The following is a 21,192-nucleotide window of genomic DNA, read 5'->3' on the forward strand; positions in this document are numbered from 1 at the left end:
TTGAAATATACACAAACACAAGAACAAAATAAAGAAAATATGAAAAATGCAAAGAATTTTGATAAATATTGAAAAATAGATATCAGATGAAACTGAAAAAATGGCAATATTTGAAAATAGACAAAAAATGGTGAATGAAAAATGCAAAAATATTACATAAATTAGAAAAAATTAAAACGGTAAAATAGACACATGAAAAATACACAACAATAAAAAACATGGAAAAAATATCAGAACTACATAAATATTAGACTAACTACAATAAAACAATATCGCTGTCACCTTGGCTGCCTTCTGCCATATGTCATCTTGTCCTTCGCTGACTTCTTCGTCTTTCGTCTACAGTTATTGCCGTCCTCTTCCTCAGTTTGTTTGCCATTGCAGTGTGCGCCAGATGGCAAAAGCCAACTCTTAGGTGCTAAATAGAGTATTAAGGTAATTAACATCTGAAATGGTAGTACTAACTGTGTGAAATGTGTTCACGGTTTATCGGAAGATGGTAAAAACGGATTCGAAACCCTGAACCTCAAGCTAAAAGCAACAAAAAAAGACTGGTGACGGCAGCTTAATAATAAAGCAATTTATTTGCCAAATAACAATGTCTATACACTATATACAGCACATGAAGAAGATTGGCCAAACACAAGCAGGTCAGACTGCGTGGAAGTGAAAACGTCATGTAATGGTAATGATGATGATGATGATATTAATAATGAGGGATTCCTGACCCCTCATCTCCATCAAATATACACTTTAGAAAACAATCGTCTGTACACCACTTTTTTTTATGTAAAACACAATTGCACAACCCAGCAAAAAGTCCCACGACATGTCTAGATTTCCACTCAATGTTAAAGCATGTTCCCTTCTCCCTCGTGTTCTCCTTTTTCTTTTCCCTTGTTTACCAGTAAACACGACGGAAGCGATGATGCTATCTATGTACACTCATCGGATCAACCCTCGGATGGCTTTGTTTACAGTGTGCGTCGTCATGGTGATGGGGAGGGCACCGTCGGGAGAATTCCGCGTTCATCCTTCGTCTTTCCCGCGGTGTAACGGCTTGCGGGAAGAAGGGAGGGTGGGGGGTGGGGGGGGGAATCCCTGTTCGCTCACTCCCGCCCTTCCTCGTCGTCGTCGTCTTCGCGGAGCTCCTCGATGGCGTCCATCTGCGAGCGCGAGCACACCTCGCTCATGGGCGCCGAGTCTTCGCCCTCTACCACCAGCTCGTTGGACAGCTCAGTGTGACGCTGCACACACCATGAGGAAGAATGTTAGGGGGGGGAGGGGGGACCCAATTTAGCGTCACCTATCGAAAGTGGAATTTTGATTTCAAAACGAAAGTATACTATTTCAAAATATTTTGACTTTTGAGACTAAAATCTGAAGAAATACTTTGAAAAGTGTACAAATTTCAACAGATGTTCACCGTAGTGAAATGTATTTTTAAATTTTTTTATTCTATATTTTGGCTGTATTAAGTGTTCAAATGCAGATTATAATGAGGGGGTAGGGTTTTCGCCCATCCAATCAGCAAGAAAGAAATATTTAAATAAATATATATATATTGCTGATTTTTTATTTTATTTTTTATAGAGTATAAAATGTTTTGTTTTGACCTGAAACAATATGTATATTTAATTTTAGATCAAAATATAACAAAATGAAAGGGATGAATTACAGTGGATGTAAAAAGTTTACACATCCCTGTTCCCTCTCATTTAATGAGTGTGAATCTGAGCACAACCAGATCAGTTAGAAAAGGGTGTGCACACTTGTGCAATGCAACCACATTATCTCAGTTCTTTATTTTTACTTCCCCTCTCAAAAAGATGTAGTTTTCTTCATTTTAATTGTACAGGCTAGAGGTCACATTAATGGTGGAAACGGTTTTGAAATTACCTTTTTAATTTTTTTTTTTATATATATCACAAAAAATGGCAGGGGTGTGTAGACTTTTTATATCCACTGAGCATACTACCACTGCCCTTCAAATGATATTACAGATGAAAACAAACCTAACGATGGTGTCATTTGTGTTGCGTGTAAATGAACGCTGGCAGTGTTTTGAGTGGCGCTGATGCTAATGTGACGGAGCAGCTGCGCTCACCTGTTGTCGGTAAACATAGCAGGCCGCTATGGCGACCATTGTGGACTCCCCAATGAAGCCAGCCAGGAGGGAGCCCACCCCCAACGTGGCCCCGTGAACCCTGCGACACGCCGACAATGAGCATGGAGAGAGAGTACGCACCCGGCGGCGCCGCCCGTTGTTGCGTGTGCCTACCCCATGTAAGGCAGCACCACCAGGCTGGTGATGAGGACGATGATGCGCAGCACCGAGCTGGGGGCCAAAACGAACGTCTTCTTCAGTGTCATCAGCCAGCCGGTCAGGTGCGCACGGACTGTCACTACACACAAACACACACAGTAGAATCAACATAAGGATTTTTATATGGTGGACTATATACAGTGGATATAAAAAGTCTATACACACCCCTGTTCAAATGCCAGCTTTCTGTGCAAAAGTAAATGAGAAAAATCCACTATTGATTTGACCTTTAGCTTGTACAACTCAAGGAACAAAATTGCGTGTCTGCACACTCCTGCCACCATTTAAAGTGCCTCTGATGAACCGCAAATAAAGTGCAGCTGTTCTAGTAGGCTTTTTCGAATATTTTTGTTGTCACATCTTTCAGCACAAGCCATGGTCCACAGAGGCTTCCCATTGTTCAAAGGTATCGGTCAGGAGAAGGGTACAAAAGAATTGCCAAGGCATGAAATATATACTATGGGACATGTTGAAGGAAGTCACATGGCCCAACAGTAACATTACCAAGAACAGGATGTTGCTCCAAAATGAATGAAAAGACAAGAAAACTAGTTAGGCGGGCTGCCAAGAGGCTGCTGCAGGGATTTCTGGGAAATAATGGCTGTTAATCAGACGTGACAACAATCCCCAATCTTCTTGATACATTTGGGCTAAGGGAAGCCTCATCTTCCCCTCTCTAAAATATTTCTCTTTTTTTCCTCAATTGAGTTGTGCAGGTTATAGGTCACATTCATGGTGGAAAATGTTTCAAGTGATTTATCTTGGCCTCATTTGTTAATATCACAAAACCAGGCATTTGAACGGGCGTGTTGACATTTTCTGTTCACTGTAAATGGTTTACCTGGAAGCGGGAAAAAGGAGAAAATGCGGAGGGGCACCACACAGAGCATGGCAAAGGGGTAGTCCACGCCGATGACGTCCACCAAGATCTTCTCGGAGACATGAGGGCTCCAGAACACCACAAAGCAAAGCTGGACACAGACAAACACAAAAACAACAAAAGGGTGGGAGCGCTTGTGAAGCATTCAGATGAATGACTTCATTGTCTCAGCAGGCTTTGAACTCAACAGCCGGCCTTTGAGGTGGTAAACACTGAGGAACAAAGTATTGGGACACAACCTTCGGAATAAATAATCCATTTTCTGTACTGCTTATATACAAATAAACATTAATAATAGGGAGCTGGAACTAGAACTGTTACATTTGTTTTACCCAACAAGGATTGGTTGCCCCTAAATCTGAATTAAATGCAATTAAGAAAAAATGAAAACAAAAAGGATAAAATAATTTATAATAAATATGCATTGGTAGTTGTTACCCCTGGATCTTCATTCAGATGTATTTATTTTAAAAGCCTAAAATAATTACAGAAAACAAATTTATTACAAAAATGGATGGTTGTTGAATAATAAATCTCCCCACATAGTTACTCTTCCCAGCCAGTAGTGTTCGTGTAGTTGAGCTTTTGTTTTTCTTTATTTCCTTAACTCAAAAATAAATGACCATAAATGTACACTTTGAAGAGTGCGAGCTGTTCTAGCTGCAACACTGTATATTCTTTTGCACCCCAAGTCGGTGGCAAATGTCCCAATACTTTTGCTACCGTAATATATTTACGTGAAACAAACAAAGGAGAAATGAAGAGAGAAAAACATGAGGTGTGAGCTGGGCAAAGTGTGATGTCAGTGCGCAAACTTGCCCTTCCAGTCCCATTATTTTGGCCATGCGGAAGAGTGGAGACACCCGCGGGTGCTTGGCGGCATCCGCGCTTATAAAAGTATGCCTCTAATTTTTGCTGAACGTTACGGTATGAGGAAACACACATCCATACCGCATATTGGGGGAGGGGGCTGTTTTTCTCCCTGGTGCGGTTAGCTTGTAAAGCTGGCTTAAGCATGATGAGATGTTGTCATGGCTCTGAAGGGTGCGCTTGTTTTCTTCACCTGCCAGCAGCTTTTGGAATGTGTTCAGTGATATATTTTATGCGCTGAGACAGACATAACCTCCTTGATAAATTTCACTATTTTCCACCTGGCTTGCTTTTGTTTTTTTGTTTTGTTTTTTCTACCGGGTGCAACCCGACACCTCCAGCCAGAGGACAAGTACATCCGGGCAGGCCATGTGACCAATTCGGCGCCCGCTTTACTGGACAAGCTTGACGTGACAGATGACATGTTGACCTTGATGCCTCGTGTTTGGCCAGGTCGGCCCAGAGCGTCTTTTGGCCACAGCACTTTTTTGGGCTCACGTGCTGGTAAAGTACAACACTGACACCGGCTGATCATGTGACTCTTCACCGTAGAAGGAATGCAGTCCAGTTCGAGCCGAAGACATCGAGTTGGGTTGTCCCGTTTTGTTTACGGTTAACAAACGTGATCTTGCGGCGTCTGAGCTGTTAATGTTGATGCCAATTCAGCACTTTTGTTGGGAGATTTAGCAACTTTTCAGACTACCCTTGCAACTTGGGAAAAAAAAGCATTTAGAATCCATTGTTTTGGGAAATATTGGGTGTTCCTCTAAACCAGGGGTCCCCAACCCGCCTAACCCACAGACTGCTAGTGTGAAATGTAGCAATACGAAATTGGAGGGTTTTTTTGGTTTGTTTTTTTAACACCACCTGTTCTACCAGAGATTCAATGCCGCTAGTGTGTCAGGGAATAGAGATAAGACGGGACCAGGCTGTAAAGTTTAACACCAGACACACACACGCCCTGTCGTGTTGAAGGCAATTGTCTCTCTGCGGAAAGAGTTGCTCAATTGGTTGCTGTATCCAAATTAGGATCGTTGGGCTTCAGAGGAGGTCTGCGTCTATGACTTCCATGTTTTAGTATTTAAGGATGTCGGTTTGTGGTGTAGTGGGTGTAAAATCTGAATTTTGAGGAAGTCTTAATGACCTACTTCTCTTTTTGTTCCCTATTTAACACGAGGGGTACGACCGCAGTACAAAACATATATTACAGACACAAAATGAACATCTTTCATTTCCCTCACTGGATGAATTAGCTACTTACATAAAGTAACTGTGAAATTGAAGCTAAAACCCCGAAAATATCCAAACATTAGGATCCGTTAGATGAATGAATCTTACCGTGAGCGAGAGGGCCAGACAGCAGAATGTAAACCTTTTAATATGAGACTTGGTGACGGGAGTGCCGGCGTTCAGTTTGTTGCTGGGGTTATTCTGTCAAGGGGTGACGAGCAGACATTAGCACAAAATGTCTCCAGGCATCGTGTGTACTGTGTAGTGTACCTTGTCAAAGGCGGGATACACGGCCCTCAGCTCGGTTAACCAGCCGTAGGGCATATGACCCACCGGGTACGTAGCCGTGAGCACGGCCACCGCCTGGAACGACAACAAAATGTAATGTTGTATGCTGCGCTTGTATGTGTTGCTCCTCCGTGTGTCTTAAAAGTAGCAGTTGTTTGAAGGTTGACTTCATAACTCGAGTCATTGCTCGCAAGTCATGGCAAAAAAAAGTGTTTCAATAAGTAGGAATGTGTCTAAAGCGTGTGGGAGGGGTAAAACTTTCCAAACAATTACAGTGGTGCCCTGAGATGTGAGTTTAATTTGTTCGGTGACCCAGCTTGTAACTCAACTCACTTGTTTCTCAAATCATCTTTCCCCGTGAAATGGATGGACATGCCATTAATCCATTCCAGCCCAAAAACTATTTGAATGTTTTTTTAATAAGGAAAAATAGCACTCTGTAATACTGTACTTTATAAAAACAGAGTAATAACAATTACATTTAATGCTGCAATTCAATTAATTGTGCTGCTCCTTCTGTTGTGCCCACCTTGGCTAGCATAATACAGTCATGCCGACACACACAAAGAAGACTACTACTAATACTACTGCAAGTGACTCCGTAAGAGACTGTCATACATTTCATTTTTTTCATAGAGGATAAAGCAGGTCAAAGCCAAGAAATTGACTGGATAACGGCTCGTATCTCCAAAAACGCGGTACAGTACCGTCATTAGCGCGCATGCGTGGTTCATTGAACCACAACTGATGTGTGACAGATACAACAGTAACACCAGGTGTGTAGAGGATGTGAGTTATTGTCACTGTTATTGTGAAACACGCCTACAGAGAGACAAGGTTGGGCCACGTAGGAATGCGTTGTCGCTCATTTCCAGGTCATTCCAGGAAAACAGCTTTGTGCCCCACTTTTGGCCCCACGCGCGCCAGAAAGCGCCGGAGGGGGTGTGTTGGCGTTTACATGCAGAAACTTGAGTCACCTCCGCACACGCCTTTGAACTCAGATGTACCCGAAATACCACCAAAAAAAGCTGAATCGAAATCCAGAAAGGCTTTTTCAACTTCCAAAAGGGACAAAAATAGCGCAGTCACTGTCAATGATGAACAATTACAGAACCTGAAACACAATGAATACTTTTTTTTTTAATTTGATTTCCTTTGTTTTCTGTTTTATTTTACTTTTTCAGATAACTTAAGCAAAGTATACTTTTAAAAATGTAATTACTTTAAAATTAAAAAAATACTTTTTCTTTTTTGTTTGTTTGTTTTGTTGGACGCCGAGCCTTACTAGGTTAGAAGATACTGCTCAAAGATAAGATTTTGACCCAAAAAAGAAAATAAGCGAACGCACCTCCGTAGCCTTAGTGGTCCCCTTAAGGTCCCTCGACACAAAGAGGTTTACAATGGGCCGGCTGATGCGCTGGGTGGCCAAGATGAGCGCCAGTGGCCACCAGAAGCTCAGCATCTTCTTGATGGTGGCGTCACCCTGCCACACAAAAACCTGTCACTCACCCACTCCTCCTCCTTCTTCTGGAACTCCTAGAGCCTTACCCCGACGTCCAGTCCGCTGGAGTCCGGGATGGTGTCGTGGATGTTGCAGTAGTAGCCCAGGCCCACGATGCTGAAGCGGACCAGGGCCCCCATGTACAGGGAGAGGATGGGGATGAGGAGGGGCTCCACGCACTCCAGGTTGCTGTGCAGCAGGATGGCCACGAACACGATCTGAACCAGATCACACGTCAGCTTGGGGACAGGTAAAATACGCGCGTGTCGTATGTAACCTAAAAAGCAAAACTGGACCAAAGTGTTCTGCTTGGTGGAAAGGAGGCACAGTCAATACCATGTGACAATTGTAGGGGGAGCCCTTTTCACAGAGATCCTTCCAAAATTGCCGCCTCATAGTCGCAACGGACCCACAATCATCCATCCATCCATCCATTTTCTTTACCGCTTATCCTCACTAGGGTCACGGGCTGCCGGAGCCCATCCCAGCTATCTTCGGGCGGGAGGCGGGGTACACCCTGAACCGGTCCCCGGCCTATCGCAGGGCACATAGAAACAAACAACCATTCGCTCTCACATTCACACCAACGGGCAATTTAGAGTCTTCAATCAACCTACCACGCATGTTTTGGGGATGTGGAAGGAAACCGGAGTGCCACACAGGCGGGGCCGGGGATTGAACCCCGGTCCCCAGAACTATGAGGCAGATGTGCTAACCAGTCCCGCACTGTGCCGGCTGACCCACAATCAGTAATCTCTAAAGTCATTCCAGAGAATTGCCCATTGATGCCACAAGATGGCAGCAAAGCACTTATTTTCTATTGGACAGTACGAAGGCATGACTATGAAGTTCCTACCGCTCACTTCAACATAGGTCCTTGGCACCAAGATGCCACAAGATGGCTGGCACTAAAGTAATCCTGTTATATTAGACAGGGCAATGGTCTGACTAAATGAAGCTCCTTCACTTCACATAGTTCCTTGGTACCAAGATGCGACACTGTCATTGAATTTATTTCTTTTTTTGTATAAAAACTCGTTGCTTCATACGGAAAGCATTTCAGGTGGTCTTAAGGGAGGTTTCGTACCTGGGCCACGACATCCGAGATGGAGGCTGAGCCCACAATGACGCTGCACTTGTGCTTGAGGAGGATCCCGGCGTGAATCCACGCCTAGTGACACAAGAATGGGAGATATTAGAACACGTGCTACTCTGGCTCCCTCTAGAGGGACACGAAAGAATCACTGAATAAATGTTCAAATTGTGCATAATGTTACAGTTAGAGGTGCGACAAATAATCGATTAATCAACAAGTAATTGATTATCAAATTCATCGATTAGTTGAAAAACTATTTTGATTCTCGATGAATTGTTTAGAGCTCTTATTTACCATAAAATTGTCCAATTTATCTGAATTTCAGCCTCTCAACAGTAAATATTCTAAGATTTCTGTTGTCCTCTGTGAAAGCTGATTGGTTGGTCAAAATAAGACGTGCTAACATCGGCTTTTTACTTTAGAAAACAACGATCAACATTTTTACCTCTTTTCTGACGTTACTGACCAAACCAGTAACTGAATCATAATTTATGTTTGTGCATTTTCTGCAATGTCAATTTGAAATAATGTCCCGTTTTCAATAATGGGATGTACATTTTTAAGAAAATGATCCGATTAATGGAGAAAAATAATCACCAGATGAATCGATTATTAAAATAACCGTTAGTTGCAGCCCTTGTTACAGTGACATTTTTCTTACCCCATACACTACATTTGTCAAGTACAGTTCAACGCAATAGATTTGCGTTTCATCTTTTAGAACTACATGTTTTCAGACATTTTTTAGGTGGTACTTGTTTGTACTGTACCGTACAGTTTGAGAAGCACTGCTTTTGAGCACTACCAGGGACTCACCATAGCGTCCAATAGAGGGAAGGCGGCCAAGTAGAGGAAGGCCTTGCGGGTTTTGTGGCCCACAGACTGGTCCACATGGTGGAGCTTGTTAATGATGTAGTAGCCCAGGTCCGTGTAGGCTGCACAGTGTTTACAAAAACAAAAGAGCCTGTGAGTCAGGCGTCAGCCACAGTGACAGGAAGTGGGCCAGGAGAAAAAAGGGGGGCGGGGGGGGGTTAATGTTTTTGAGTATGCCACCTATCAAGATGTGCAGCGTGAAGGCGATGACACCCGCCGCCGCCATGCACATCACGGCCTTCCGGCGGTCGCGCTTGCTGTTGACAAACACCAGGCCCACGTTCTTGAAGTCGCTCATGGGGCCCGTGAAGAATTTCATGAGCGAGTAGGCCAAGCCGTAGCTGGCCAGCATCTCCACCGCGTCCTCCTTGACGGTGGCGATGCCCCTGTTGAGCGCCTGAAGGTTGAGCATTAACAGATGTTACGTTAGCTAGCGTTGTAATTAATCCAACTGTTCCTATCATCCAGGGCTTTGGTGGAGTATTTCAGCAAATAGAACACGGGGTTAGAACAAGAGGAGGGTTTTTTTTTTGTTTGTTTGTTTTTGAGGAGATAGTCCTATTTGTTTTTCGAATTTCTCCCCAGGACTCAAAAGCTTTGAGAACCCTGCAAGAAAGATAAGGAGACACTACTCTGGACTACCTTCACTCCCAGCTGCCCTTTCCCTTTTTTTTGCACAAGCCCCGACCGGCTGTGCTATTTATACCAGGAAAAAACAGAGGCATTACATAAGCTTAATCTCTACATCACTGTACTTCTTCTTCACTCCCTGATCTCTTGTGTCTTTCTCGGGAAGGAGGGGCAGATGAGAAAATGCCCCTCCGCTCTGCCCCACCTGTTTGAAGAAGCATCTCCACAGTCCACACGGTGCCTGCGTCCATACGTATGTCCCGAGTGGCTAGGATAGCCCTATGCACGTCGCCTGCCATTTTCTGGCGTTAACTAGCCATCGTTAGCATTAGCCGTCGATGCTAACGAGCCGCTTCCTGCTTCCCGCAGCTCACCGCGGGGAGGAGGAGGAAGGAAGTCGGCGGTACGCGGGTAGAGGAGGGGGGGGATCGTTACCTGCTCGCCGAGGTCGATGGCAACATTGGTGATCGCCAGAGGCACCAGGAAGCGAAGAAGCGGCCAGTAAGGGCTCAGGGATGGGAACTCCACCATAGTAGAAGCCGGGGTGACAGCAGTGCGACGGGCATCTGCCTCGCTCTCGCTCGGGGGTGCAGGAGCTCTGCCGGTGGTGCGGCTAGCGGTGGCTGAAAGCAGCGAGCCCCGGCGGCGGGGGGGGGGCGGGAGTCGAAGCCGCTGGAAGGCGGGCGAAGCACCTGGGAGACCCGCGGCGGGCAGCCGACGAGGCGCTCCGGCGGCGGCGTCACAACAACGCGTCGGTTAGACCGAGAGAAAGAGGCGAAGGTCGGCGGAAGGCTCTGAGTGCGCGCATCTTCCTCCTCCTCGCGAATCCTCACCCGGGGAGGGAGGGGGAGGGGGAGGAGGAAGAGGGAGGAGGAGGTGACATCCAACTGCACCCAATTCGAGCGAGGAGGGACCTGGACCTCCAACCGACTTGCGCAAACACGCACGCCTAGGGAGAGCCGTTGCGGCATGTATTGGGCGCACTCATATTGCGTTACTGGCTCACTAGTTACCTTTTTACACTACTGCTTGGCATCTCTGCAGACCGGTAACACAACTACATGTTACTAGTAAGGCAAAGCTACTAGTGAGTGGCCTTTATGCTGCTATTAGTGGGGTCCAGGAGGCTACCAGTGCTTGACATATGCCTACTAGTTGGGCCTAATACTGTTTTTAGTGCAGCGCAGTAGTTTACTAGCAAGGTTTAATTGCATATTAGTAGGTCAAAAGTGGCACTAGTTGTGCAAAAAATGTTACTAGGAAGACAGTCGCTCTACTAGTGTGCTGATTAGTTTTACTATGACATTGCTGCACACTAGTAGGACAACTTTGGCAATATCACGGATATTGAAAAAAAAAAAAGCTCAAACAGCTTTAAAGCCTACTAGTACGCTCTTTGTTCTCACTAGCAAGGCAGTTCAGCACACTAACACAATGACTAGGGTGCACTAGTAGATTAAACCTTACTAGTAAACTGCTGTGCTGCACTACTAGGCCCAACTAGTATGCATGTCATGCACTAGTAGCCTCCTAGACCCTACTAGTCACACCAATATGCCCACGAATAGTGTTGCCTCACTAGTTAAATGTATTTGTCCAACTAGTATGCTAAAGTTGTCCTCCTACTCTGCAGACAATTCATACAGTAGCGTGGAAAAAAAGAAACATTACTAGTAGGACACAGTCGTTCTATTAGTGCGCAGAATTGCCTTACTAGTACATGGGCCTTAAGATCGATATCTACGCTCTTTGTCCTTTACTAGGAGTACAACTTTGGCACACTCGTAGGACAACTACACGTTACTAGTGTACATTTATTTCAAACATATGCAGACTGGACTGGTGGGGACGTCACAAGTACGTTGACTTTGCATGTACACTTGAACTTCCCTGCAAGCAGTGTTGTATTATTTTGCGTGGGAAACCCACTGTAGCAGCGTTTGTGTTGCTAAATTACACCGGATTCAAATTTAACATTGCAAAAGAGCAGAAAATGCTGACCCCTGGTGGACAGATTTAGAAGCGTCACGTTGAGCCAATACAGGGCTGGGAAGAAATATCGGTACCGTATCGCGATGGCACATCGATATCATTCATGATACTGTCTCCGATATTGATACTGGATTTTGCTATCTGACGTAAGTATAAGTGCTACCTTACCTTGACTTATGAGTTTATTTTTTTCGTGACGAAGCTCATATCTTAAATATTTGCCAGTTTAAATGAAATGCCGGTCAAAATTTCATTAGCATCAAAGCAGTAGTGGTTTGCATGTCTGCCTCACTTGATAAGTTCTGAGTTTGAATATCGACTTTGCACCTTCTCCCTGACATTTTTAGCACTTGGAGAAAGTAATTTTTTCTCTGCATAAATGACTTCTTTCCATGAAAAAAGATGCAGTTATTTTATTGGAAAATACAACTTTTTCCCTTGGTAAAAGAAAAACTGTTAGTTGGAAAATTAAATTTTTAATTTTTGCATCTTGCCTTGAAAAACATGATTTCTCTAAAATAAAAAGTTTTAGTTGGTTTAAGGTTTTCTTTCAATGTTTTCTGGAGAAAAAAAACAAAAAACGGTTATGTTTCTTTGGGGTCAAATGTATTTTTTCCCCTTAAAGTCTGACCTTATTCCTCCGAGAAAATATGATTATTATTAATTTTTTTTAGGAAATTATTATTATTTTTTTTAATTTTTTTTGTGAAAATGTGTTTTGGAGTTTTGGTCTCCAAACTTTGCAAAATTTGAAATCTTCCAAACGTGCTGTGAAAATGTGTTGTGATCCGATGAACCCAAGGTAGTGTATATTATCTCATAATCTGCTGCATTGGGATATTATTGTAACCCACTCTGCCATATGTCCCTGTTTTACACGACAATGCAAGCAAAAGCAAAAAAAAAAAAAAAAAAAAAAGCAATGTTTAAAAAAAAAAAAAAAAAAGTTATGTTAAGGTCGTTTCGAGAACAATACGTCTTTTGATCCCGGCTGTGCACTAAATTGCAAAGTGGACAAAGGTCTGACCAAAATAAGTGCTTACTTAACCCAAAAAAACTTTTTTTTTTTTTTTTTTGCCAAATAGTCCCCATTATGTAAGCAACAACCTTGACTTCTGCCCGGCGAGCGGACGTCGCCCAGAAAAAAAAAAAAAACAATATTATATGCTTAGAATTTAACATGGCATATGATGATGAAAATATGCTAAGCCTTCCCATGTGTCTCACACACACACACACACACACGATATGTAACAACGTGGCTTGTTAAAAGTGCACGTGTGAGCTAGGTATGTGTAAACAAAATGTTCTTCCAACCCTTTGGGAGGGGGGGGGGGGGGGGGGGGGAAGTTGTTTTTGCCTGTGACTGCAGCCTGAGGGCACCGCCGCAGTCATTTTGACTTTTACGAGCAGACGTGCCTTCGCGTTCCTTTATAGCAGCCCTTAAGAAAAGTGGAGTGGAGTCAGATGTGCGCTCAGCGCTCACGCGCGCGCACGAGTTGTGGAAAGATTTCAAGTAAACGCGCACAGAACTTCTTTTGTGTTTCAAGGTGATTCCACGACTCTCCAAATCACGGTTGTGTCAAAACAGTGAGCAAATACCGCGCGCAATATTAGGGACATTTGCACGCGCTTAATGAAGAGTTAAGAATGATTATAATGCTCACTTTCGATTGTCACATAGACTGTGTCATATAGGAAGCTGTTTGTAATATTTTGCTGGCTTTATTTAGCTACATGGCAACATATTACAAACACTGATTTCACTATGATATTTGCATCTTTTTTTTCTCAGTTTTATTATATATTTTAAATGTTTCTCTTCAGATTTTCACTTCAATGTTGTAATATTGGGACTTTTGATCACTTTTTTTTGCCTTGAAAATGTATCTCTAAAAAAAAGTTTCACTTGGAAAAAAAATATATATTTTTCAAGTTTTCCTTTTAAGAAATCCTTAAAGTATGATTTTTTTTCTTTAAAAGTTTGATTGTTTTCCTTGAGAAAAATAACATTTGTTTTGGGGAAAGTACTACTTTTTCCCTTCCGGGAAAAAAAAGAACTTTTTTTTGTAATATAACGACTTTCTTGCAAAGTACAATCCTCAAAGTTGGACTTGTTCTTGAAAAAAAAATTTTAAGTCTTTTTCCCTAGAAAAAAACGTTTTTTATTGACAATGTTGCCTGTTGAGTGGAAAACGCATTTTCCCAAAATTATATCTTTTTGAATGTTAAACAACTTATGATAGTTGAGTGGTTTAAGGTGACAAAAGCTGACATCTAGTGGCGACTTGAGGCACACTTACTTAACCCTTCATGTTGTCTCTTGCAGGTTTCTGGTGTTGATCATCTAACCAAAAAAAATCCCAAATGATGATGACTCCTCAGCAAAACAACGCACAATCCCTCGCTTAATCTCTCTCAGGTGCTTACATTAACCGATTTACCTCAAATATCCTGTTTTCCCCTCCAGGAAGAAAAAAAAATACATAGTTGCTATAATGACACAGTGTGACTGTCTTAACCACAATACACATCGCCGGAGATGGCATCTGTAAAGCTGACTTATAATCAATTTTAACCCCTTTAAACTGGACAATCTGCATCTAATACCGAGAACTGACAAAATTAGTTTTTACAATATATTATTTTAATTATCATGAGTTACTTGACAACAAACGAGGCCCAAAAATAAGTATTTAAAGTTAAAATAAAATTGATTTATGCAATAAATAACTGAGTATCCGGGAGTCATTTGCACATAGGGATAAGAAGAAGTCTTAAATTAAAATGTAATTATTTGTTTTAAGTTTTACATTTTTTTTAAAAAATCTCCCATTTGGCTTCCTTAAACCTGAAATATAAACACCTCACCCCCAATAAATGCCTGGTACGCTACAGTTGAGTAAAGTGGATTCAAGCCACCTGTTGTAATGCAGCTGAACAAGGCAAGCTGCAAGTTATATTAAGAGCATTTAAGTACAGTTAAGTTGCATTTACCTTTTAAATTCAATACATTTGCATTCAATTACACGTAAGCGAATGTTGGTGGCCGTAGTACAATGTGCATTTGGTTTTTTTTTTGTTTTGCATATTTTAATCATCATGATTTACTTAACGTTGTTGACAAATCAGAAAAAAAGACATTTGTGTTAATGCTAAATTGGATTTTCCAAAATGAAAGCCTTAAAGCCGTACTTGTATTTATTATCGCATCATGACTTAAAATATTGTCATATCAGAGTAGATTCAGCTCATATTATTGGATGAGCGGTCTAAAATTTTATGTTTTAATTTTCAAATAAAAAATATATATATTACAATAAAGTAGATTCGTATAGGTGCAGAATTTGATTTTCCAAAATGAAAGCCTGAAATATGCTGAACAAAGACGCTTAAACCTTAAGTCTACCTTTAAAATACTTATTTTGTATCCAATATTGCTTAGTGACTTGAAATATTGTAATCTAATCTTAAATCAGGTTTATATTCGTGGATGCCAGGGCTAAAATTTAATCAGAAAGGTCTGAAAAAGTCTCAAATTTGGCTTCCTTAAACCTGAAAAAAATAAACACCTTACCCCTAATAATAAAACTGGACTTTGGAGGTTGACATGTTTTTTTTCTGGGGTGGGGGGATAAAACAAAAGCACAGTCAGGTTTATCAGCATTCCAAAGTAGCGAGATAACCACACCCGTGCAGTGAAGAATGCGATTGATAAAAGTAACTGTATCCTTCAACTGTAAACGCCACGCAGCACAATTAGCTGGCGTCAATAATTAATAACACGATTAGCTCCGGGAGCGCTCATCGATGGTTGCTGGCTCTTTGCAACTCAGCGGAACATCTATCGATTATCTTTCTGCTTTGTCCGACATGTCGCGCTGAGTCACGTCCAGGCACTGTGGCGGCCTATTCGTAATTTGTGGATTCGTTATTATTGTGCGTGGAGCTCAGCGTGCGTCGAATTGTTGTTTTTGTTCACGTTTGCTCGTGATAAGCAAAGGTTTGAGTCTTGGAAGGTAACGTTTTATTCCTAAAAAAAAAAATAATAATAATAATAATATTATTGTAAGCCACTGCAACATTCTGCACAGTTTGAACATCAGCACTGCTTAAATATTGGGGGGGGGGGGGGGGGGGGGGGCTGGACTTAAACGATTGGATTATTGCACATAAAAGTTTATTGTTTACAGACGTACATATTTAAAAAAAAAACTGTTCTTTAATATTGGGAAAGAAGGGAAGTAGGAATTAAAGAAACCATGATGTATGGAAGGAAAGAGGAAAGGTAACAAGGACGATATGGAAGGAAGGAAGGAAGGAAGGAAACAAGGATTGTAAGGAGGAAACTGAGTATAAAATTAAGGGTAGATTGATAGTAGGTTGCCATTTTTGGGGTCTCCACACAGTCTTGAAACCGTATTTTAAACCCCTGGTTCGAATTCATGACGTTAAACCTTCTTTATTTAACGTAACATAATATAATAAAAATAAATAAGTATAAATATAATCAAATGACATCTAGATTTGTCCCACTGTGTATACTAACTAACTAATACACAGTAGTGACTGTCACGCCTCTAGGGGGCGTCCCAAGCCCGCCAAATCTCCTTCCCGTTGCGGCTTTGAAGAAACAACTCGTCGCCTTCCAAAACTGCGACACTTTGCACGACTGGTTTGCTTGAAAATGCTTCACCCTCTGTGGTTAATTAGCGACAATCTGCCATTAGTGCAGCCACATTGACGTGTTTTACCAGGTAATGCTTCTTTTTTTTTTTGTGCACCGACATTTTGTCGCGTGTGTATATGTACGCATGTGTGTGTATATATACGTACGTGTGCATGCACCTGCTCGGCAGTGAATGCTCGGTTTTAAAGCCGCAGTGTGTCTTATTTTAGTGCAGAAACGACGTACGGTGATTTAATAAAACACCCGTGGTTAATATTAGCGAGTGTGCCTGTAATATGAATCGAATTAGATCACTTTTCACACTACATGAGGATGACTTAGATTACATGCCTACAGTGAATGGAGCCGCCACTTTACTATGGCCACGCCCATTTATTCTGCTGTGACTTGACGCACTTACACGTAAGATAGTACCCCTAACAATCTTGCAAAACTTGCTTTTTACGACGTAATTGGTGTTGAACGTTACCTTTAGGTGGATGTTAGAGTGACTTTAACATCGATTTGTCAATTTGAAGTTCTTTGTTGGGGGGAGTAGGTGGGGTGGGTGGCCAGGCGGAGGAGGCGGTGAGTGACGCGGCCGTATATATGCCTTGGTGCCGCGGGCTCAGCTGTGATTCTCAAAGTCTCGCATGTTATCCGGACCTATCGGCGCTCGGTACGGCCGGCTCGTTCGCTGCTACGCCGCCGCCACACATGCGTCGTCATCCGGGCACAAGGATTTAATGTCCACGGAGGACGCCGGAGGATTAATTTTTACCATATATTTTTCCGGACTACATTAAAGCAACACAGGTAAGACTGGAAGTTTTAACTCGACACCTGCTGCTCGTGTTCATGTGTTTTTATCCTTTATTTTTAAGCTATTTGAACTAAACTGCATCTTGTCCGCCGCGTAGCTTTCCCCCCACGAAGGAGAGCTCGGCGCCCCGCCACGATGCCGCTCAGCTCCGCTCTGGCGAGCCGGAATTACGACTACGACTACGACTCCCTACAGCCGTACTTCTACTACGACCACTCGGAGGAGGACTTCTACCCACAGCAGCCCCAGCCCCCGGCGCCCAGCGAGGACATCTGGAAGAAGTTCGAGCTTCTTCCCACGCCGCCGCTGTCGCCCAGTCGGCGGCCGTCGCTCTCAGGCTTGCCATACCCCTCCACCGCTGACCAGCTGGAGATGGTGAGCGAGTTCCTGGGCGACGACGCCGTCAACCAGAGCATCATCTGCGACGCCGACTACTCGCAGACCTTCCTCAAGTCCATCATCATCCAGGACTGCATGTGGAGCGGCTTCTCGGCCGCAGCCAAGCTCAAGAAGGTGGTGTCCGAGCAGCTCGCCTCGCTGCACGCCGCCCGGAGGGACTCCTCCAACTCCTCCTCCTCCTCCTCCTCCTCCTCCACCTCCACCGCCGCTGCCACCAGCCCCGCAACCGCCGCCCCCTCGGCGGATGCTTCCCCGACTTCTGCCCCCTCTGACGCCGGCCCGGCGGAGCCCGCCGGCGCGGCCGCTTGGAGGCTGAACAGCAGCTACCTGCAGGACCTCAACACGTCGGCGTCCGAGTGCATCGACCCATCGGTGGTCTTCCCCTACCCGATGACCGAGACCCCCAAGCAAGGCGCGCCCCCCCGTCAGGACTTGGGGCTGGACACGCCACCCAACAGTGGGAGCAGCAGTAGCAGCGACTCAGGTAGTAAGGAAATAATCATCCTCATCAATATTATCATGAATATGACATGTTTACACAGAGGTTCCCAAACTGAGGGGCGTGGGCCCATTTCCTTTGGGTTGTCTGAGCATTCTGCACCTACTTTATTTAGTCTTACTGATGATCAATTGTGATGCAATTTTGTCATCAATTCTCAGTTTTGTGTGTAAAGCATTACTTTATGATGTACAGTGTTTGTTACCAACATGCATGCTTTATACTGTTACCCAAATTTGGATCATGGGTAAGAGGCAAATTTGGGTCTTGAGTTGGGGGGGGGGGAATGGCACATTTCCACCTCAAGTTCCAGGGACTTCATGTAGTTCTTAGTATGTACTGATTGTTCCAGGAACTAAAAGGGATATGTCATTGGATATCCGGACCCCGCCCCAAATATTCCTGGATCTCTCCATAGTACTGCCACCCACAGCAGTGGTCTTCTTTCAAGTATCTCCGGAACTACATTGACAATATTTCACACATGCCCCCTCTCACCATGAGTTAGAGCCACCACTTCTTTGTACTTTTCAAACAGAAAAAGCAGACACTTGAAGAACTGGCACTAACTCTGACTGAAGATCTGAACCACTACTAGTACCATCTTAGTGGGGGAAGGGGTACGAGTGGTGTGTGTGTGTGTGTGTGTGTGTGTGTGTGTGTGTGTGTGACAAAGATGAACTTTTAAAAAAAACAAGGACTTTGGCCCTAGCTCTGAACATACACTGACACCAGGACAATGTGAAAGGAGTAAAAGTGGTCCTCTAGAAGTTTCTCGTTCTGAGGTGGAAATGCACAAAAAAGGTTTGGGAAACCCTGATTACAAATATTTTACATTTTTGTTTATTATTTAAATGTATATATTTAATATATTTAGTTGAAATGAATTTGTATTTTTTTAATGTATTTTTAAAATAATTTGGTATATATATTCATACATTCATTTATGTATTTATGATTTTAAAATTATTTTAGGTTTTGTTCTATATATATATATATATATATATATATATATATATATATTCATAAATTTATATTTAGTTTTAAAAAATATATCCATATATAAAATATATATCCATATACATATATAAAATTTAATGTTTCATGATTTTTAAAATACTTTTAATATATTTTGGTGTAAATGTATTCGTCAACTTAGAAACATATATTTTTGATCATGATTCTGATGTTATGTTTAATTTTTATGTATTTTTGTTCATATTTTGTTTTCAAAAGTTTAATATATTTTTTATTAATTCAATCTATACACCTTTTTAAAACACACACACACACATATATATAAAATTTATTTATTTTTATTTTTTTCCCAAAAATATATATATTATTCAGGAGAGATGTCAGGGATGTTTAGTGCCTTGCTCAAGGGCGCTTTAACTGCTAAGCATGATGTTTCGTTTTATTTTTTTGATGTTGCTGCAGAAGATGATGATGAGGAGGTTAGGGATGATGATGATGATGACGAAGAAGAGGCAGAGGACGAGGAGGAGATCGACGTGGTGACGGTGGAGAAGCGGCAGGGGGCGAAGCGCTGCAACTCCCCCGGCTCGGCCGACCGGCGGCATCCCGGCCCTCTGGTGCTCAAACGCTGCCACGTCTCCACCCACCAACACAACTACGCCGCGCACCCGCCCGCCAGGCACGACCGGCAGCCGGTGGTCAAGAGGCTCAAGATGGAGGGCGCTGGAGGTAGGGCGGATGGCGTGGAATTTGGAAACTTTTCATATTTCGCCATGAGGTTGACACCTTGCCCTTAAATGACACTCATTTCCCATGAGCAATTTGGAATATTTCCCAAATTCCACATCTTATCACTCACCCCTTCTTGTACCCTTCCATTTCCTTTCCATCCATTTCCCTTTCATCACTTCTCCTTTATCCGTCCATGCATTAATCTTTTCTCATTTCCCATCCATCCATTTCCCATCATTCACCTGACCTTTCTTTCCATGTTTTCTTCCACGGAAACTGACTGGATATTATCCTCCTGTTTTGGCCCCGCAGTCGGCGGAGGTGCGAGCCAGAGCCGCGTCCTGAAGCAGATCAGCAGCAACCGCAAGTGCTCCAGCCCGCGCTCCAACCCCTCGGACACGGAGGACCACGACAAGCGTCGGACTCACAACGTGCTGGAGCGGCAGCGTCGCAACGAGCTCAAGCTGAGCTTCTTCGCGCTGCGCGACGAGATCCCTGAGGTGGCCAACAACGAGAAGGCGGCCAAGGTGGTGATCCTGAAGAAGGCGGCCGAGTGCATCCGCGGCATGCAGGCCGACGAGCGCCGCCTGCTGTCGCTCAAGGAGCAGCTGAGGCGGCGAGGGCAGCTCCTCAAGCACAAACTCTCCATGCTGCACGACGAGCGCCTTTAAAGCTCGCATCTTTGTCCGTTTGTGCTGATTTTTGTTGTTGTTTTTTTACGAGGGTTGTACAGTTATTTGCATGCAAATGCGGAGGGGGGAAATGCTGTTTGGAATCTCGTTTGATTTCAATGTTAAAACTGCCTCAATTGAAGTTATGGGTGGGTTAAAATATTTAGTTTATTTTTATTAAGAAAATATTAAAAAATCGGGCCCTACAGTTTCACAGCAGGGGCCCAAGTTAAAATATAAATTTTTATGTTTTTGTATATAATTAATATTTCCTAAGAAAATGTATTTTTGGATCTCAATTGTCTGGATGTTCAGACCCAGTGTTTTCTTTTTTTTTTTTTTTTCATTATGTTCCTAGATTCCCCTTTTGAAATATAAAAACAATGTTTCTTCTCTGATTTCTGCCTGTTTTCTTATAACGCATCTACTTTCAAATCATGGGAATACAGAGAACATATATTCATAAGTCATCCAGTATGAAACATGGATAAAATAGCCTCATGTTTTGGCTTCAAGTAGCTCCTACAACACTTTCAAAATAAACACGCACGTTTAATTTCGCCGAGTAGAGTGCAACAACCATGTCTCTGTGGTGATTTCTGTATTTGTGTTTTTAGTCAGTGATTCCTGAGTCCATTTGAGGCTACAAGGGGTGTGGACACTGCCAATTACAAGATTCAGTAAAAGATCAAGTATGGGAGTTACTGAGGATAAAGTCAAAGTGTTTAAACATCA

The 21,192-nt window shown here is 43.0% G+C and overlaps 2 protein-coding genes across 6 annotated transcripts; one reads left to right on the forward strand and one right to left on the reverse strand.

Annotated features, from left to right (window-relative positions):
- Positions 1-565: 565 nt before the first annotated feature.
- On the reverse strand, positions 566-10,546 carry ankha (ANKH inorganic pyrophosphate transport regulator a). Of its 2 annotated transcripts, XM_061757649.1 has the most exons (13): positions 10,130-10,546; positions 9,245-9,461; positions 9,008-9,126; positions 8,183-8,266; positions 7,143-7,313; positions 6,943-7,077; positions 5,577-5,669; positions 5,415-5,507; positions 3,168-3,297; positions 2,282-2,405; positions 2,108-2,207; positions 1,114-1,247; positions 566-1,040 (listed from the first exon to the last, which is right to left on the reverse strand). In XM_061757649.1, the coding sequence occupies exons 1-13, from the start codon at positions 10,223-10,225 to the stop codon at positions 932-934; spliced, it is 1,605 nt and encodes a 534-aa protein (XP_061613633.1). In that variant the 5' UTR covers positions 10,226-10,546; the 3' UTR covers positions 566-931. The 2 variants fall into 2 exon arrangements, with proteins under 2 accessions (XP_061613633.1, XP_061613631.1); XM_061757647.1 differs by having other exon boundaries at positions 566-1,247; positions 10,130-10,543.
- On the forward strand, positions 7,209-20,855 carry myca (MYC proto-oncogene, bHLH transcription factor a). Of its 4 annotated transcripts, none has more exons than XM_061757653.1 (5): positions 7,209-7,345; positions 14,016-14,108; positions 17,276-18,061; positions 19,517-19,783; positions 20,099-20,855. In XM_061757653.1, exons 3-5 carry the CDS (start codon positions 17,314-17,316, stop codon positions 20,455-20,457), a joined length of 1,374 nt encoding a protein of 457 aa, XP_061613637.1. In that variant the 5' UTR covers positions 7,209-7,345; positions 14,016-14,108; positions 17,276-17,313; the 3' UTR covers positions 20,458-20,855. The 4 variants fall into 4 exon arrangements, with proteins under 4 accessions (XP_061613637.1, XP_061613635.1, XP_061613636.1 ...); XM_061757651.1 differs by lacking the exon at positions 7,209-7,345 and adding an exon at positions 11,242-11,832; XM_061757652.1 differs by lacking the exon at positions 7,209-7,345 and adding an exon at positions 13,082-13,236.
- The last annotated feature ends 337 nt before the right edge of the window (positions 20,856-21,192 follow it).

This window comes from Phyllopteryx taeniolatus, chromosome 20 (assembly GCF_024500385.1).
Source record: "Phyllopteryx taeniolatus isolate TA_2022b chromosome 20, UOR_Ptae_1.2, whole genome shotgun sequence".
Taxonomy (NCBI): domain Eukaryota; kingdom Metazoa; phylum Chordata; class Actinopteri; order Syngnathiformes; family Syngnathidae; genus Phyllopteryx; species Phyllopteryx taeniolatus.

Excerpts from the sequence above, each read along its gene's own strand:
- ankha (XM_061757649.1), bottom strand. The coding sequence starts at position 10,225 with ATGGTGGAGTTCCCATCCCTGAGCCCTTACTGGCCGCTTCTTCGCTTC. Across the intron at positions 2,406-3,167 it reads CTCCTTTTTCCCGCTTCCAG|TGACAGTCCGTGCGCACCTG; the intron begins GTAAACCATTTA and ends GTTTGTGTGTAG. Across the intron at positions 2,208-2,281 it reads GTGGTGCTGCCTTACATGGG|GGTTCACGGGGCCACGTTGG; the intron begins GTAGGCACACGC and ends GGCGTGTCGCAG.
- myca (XM_061757653.1), top strand. The coding sequence starts at position 17,314 with ATGCCGCTCAGCTCCGCTCTGGCGAGCCGGAATTACGACTACGACTAC. Across the intron at positions 18,062-19,516 it reads CAGCAGTAGCAGCGACTCAG|AAGATGATGATGAGGAGGTT; the intron begins GTAGTAAGGAAA and ends ATGTTGCTGCAG. Across the intron at positions 19,784-20,098 it reads CAAGATGGAGGGCGCTGGAG|TCGGCGGAGGTGCGAGCCAG; the intron begins GTAGGGCGGATG and ends TTGGCCCCGCAG.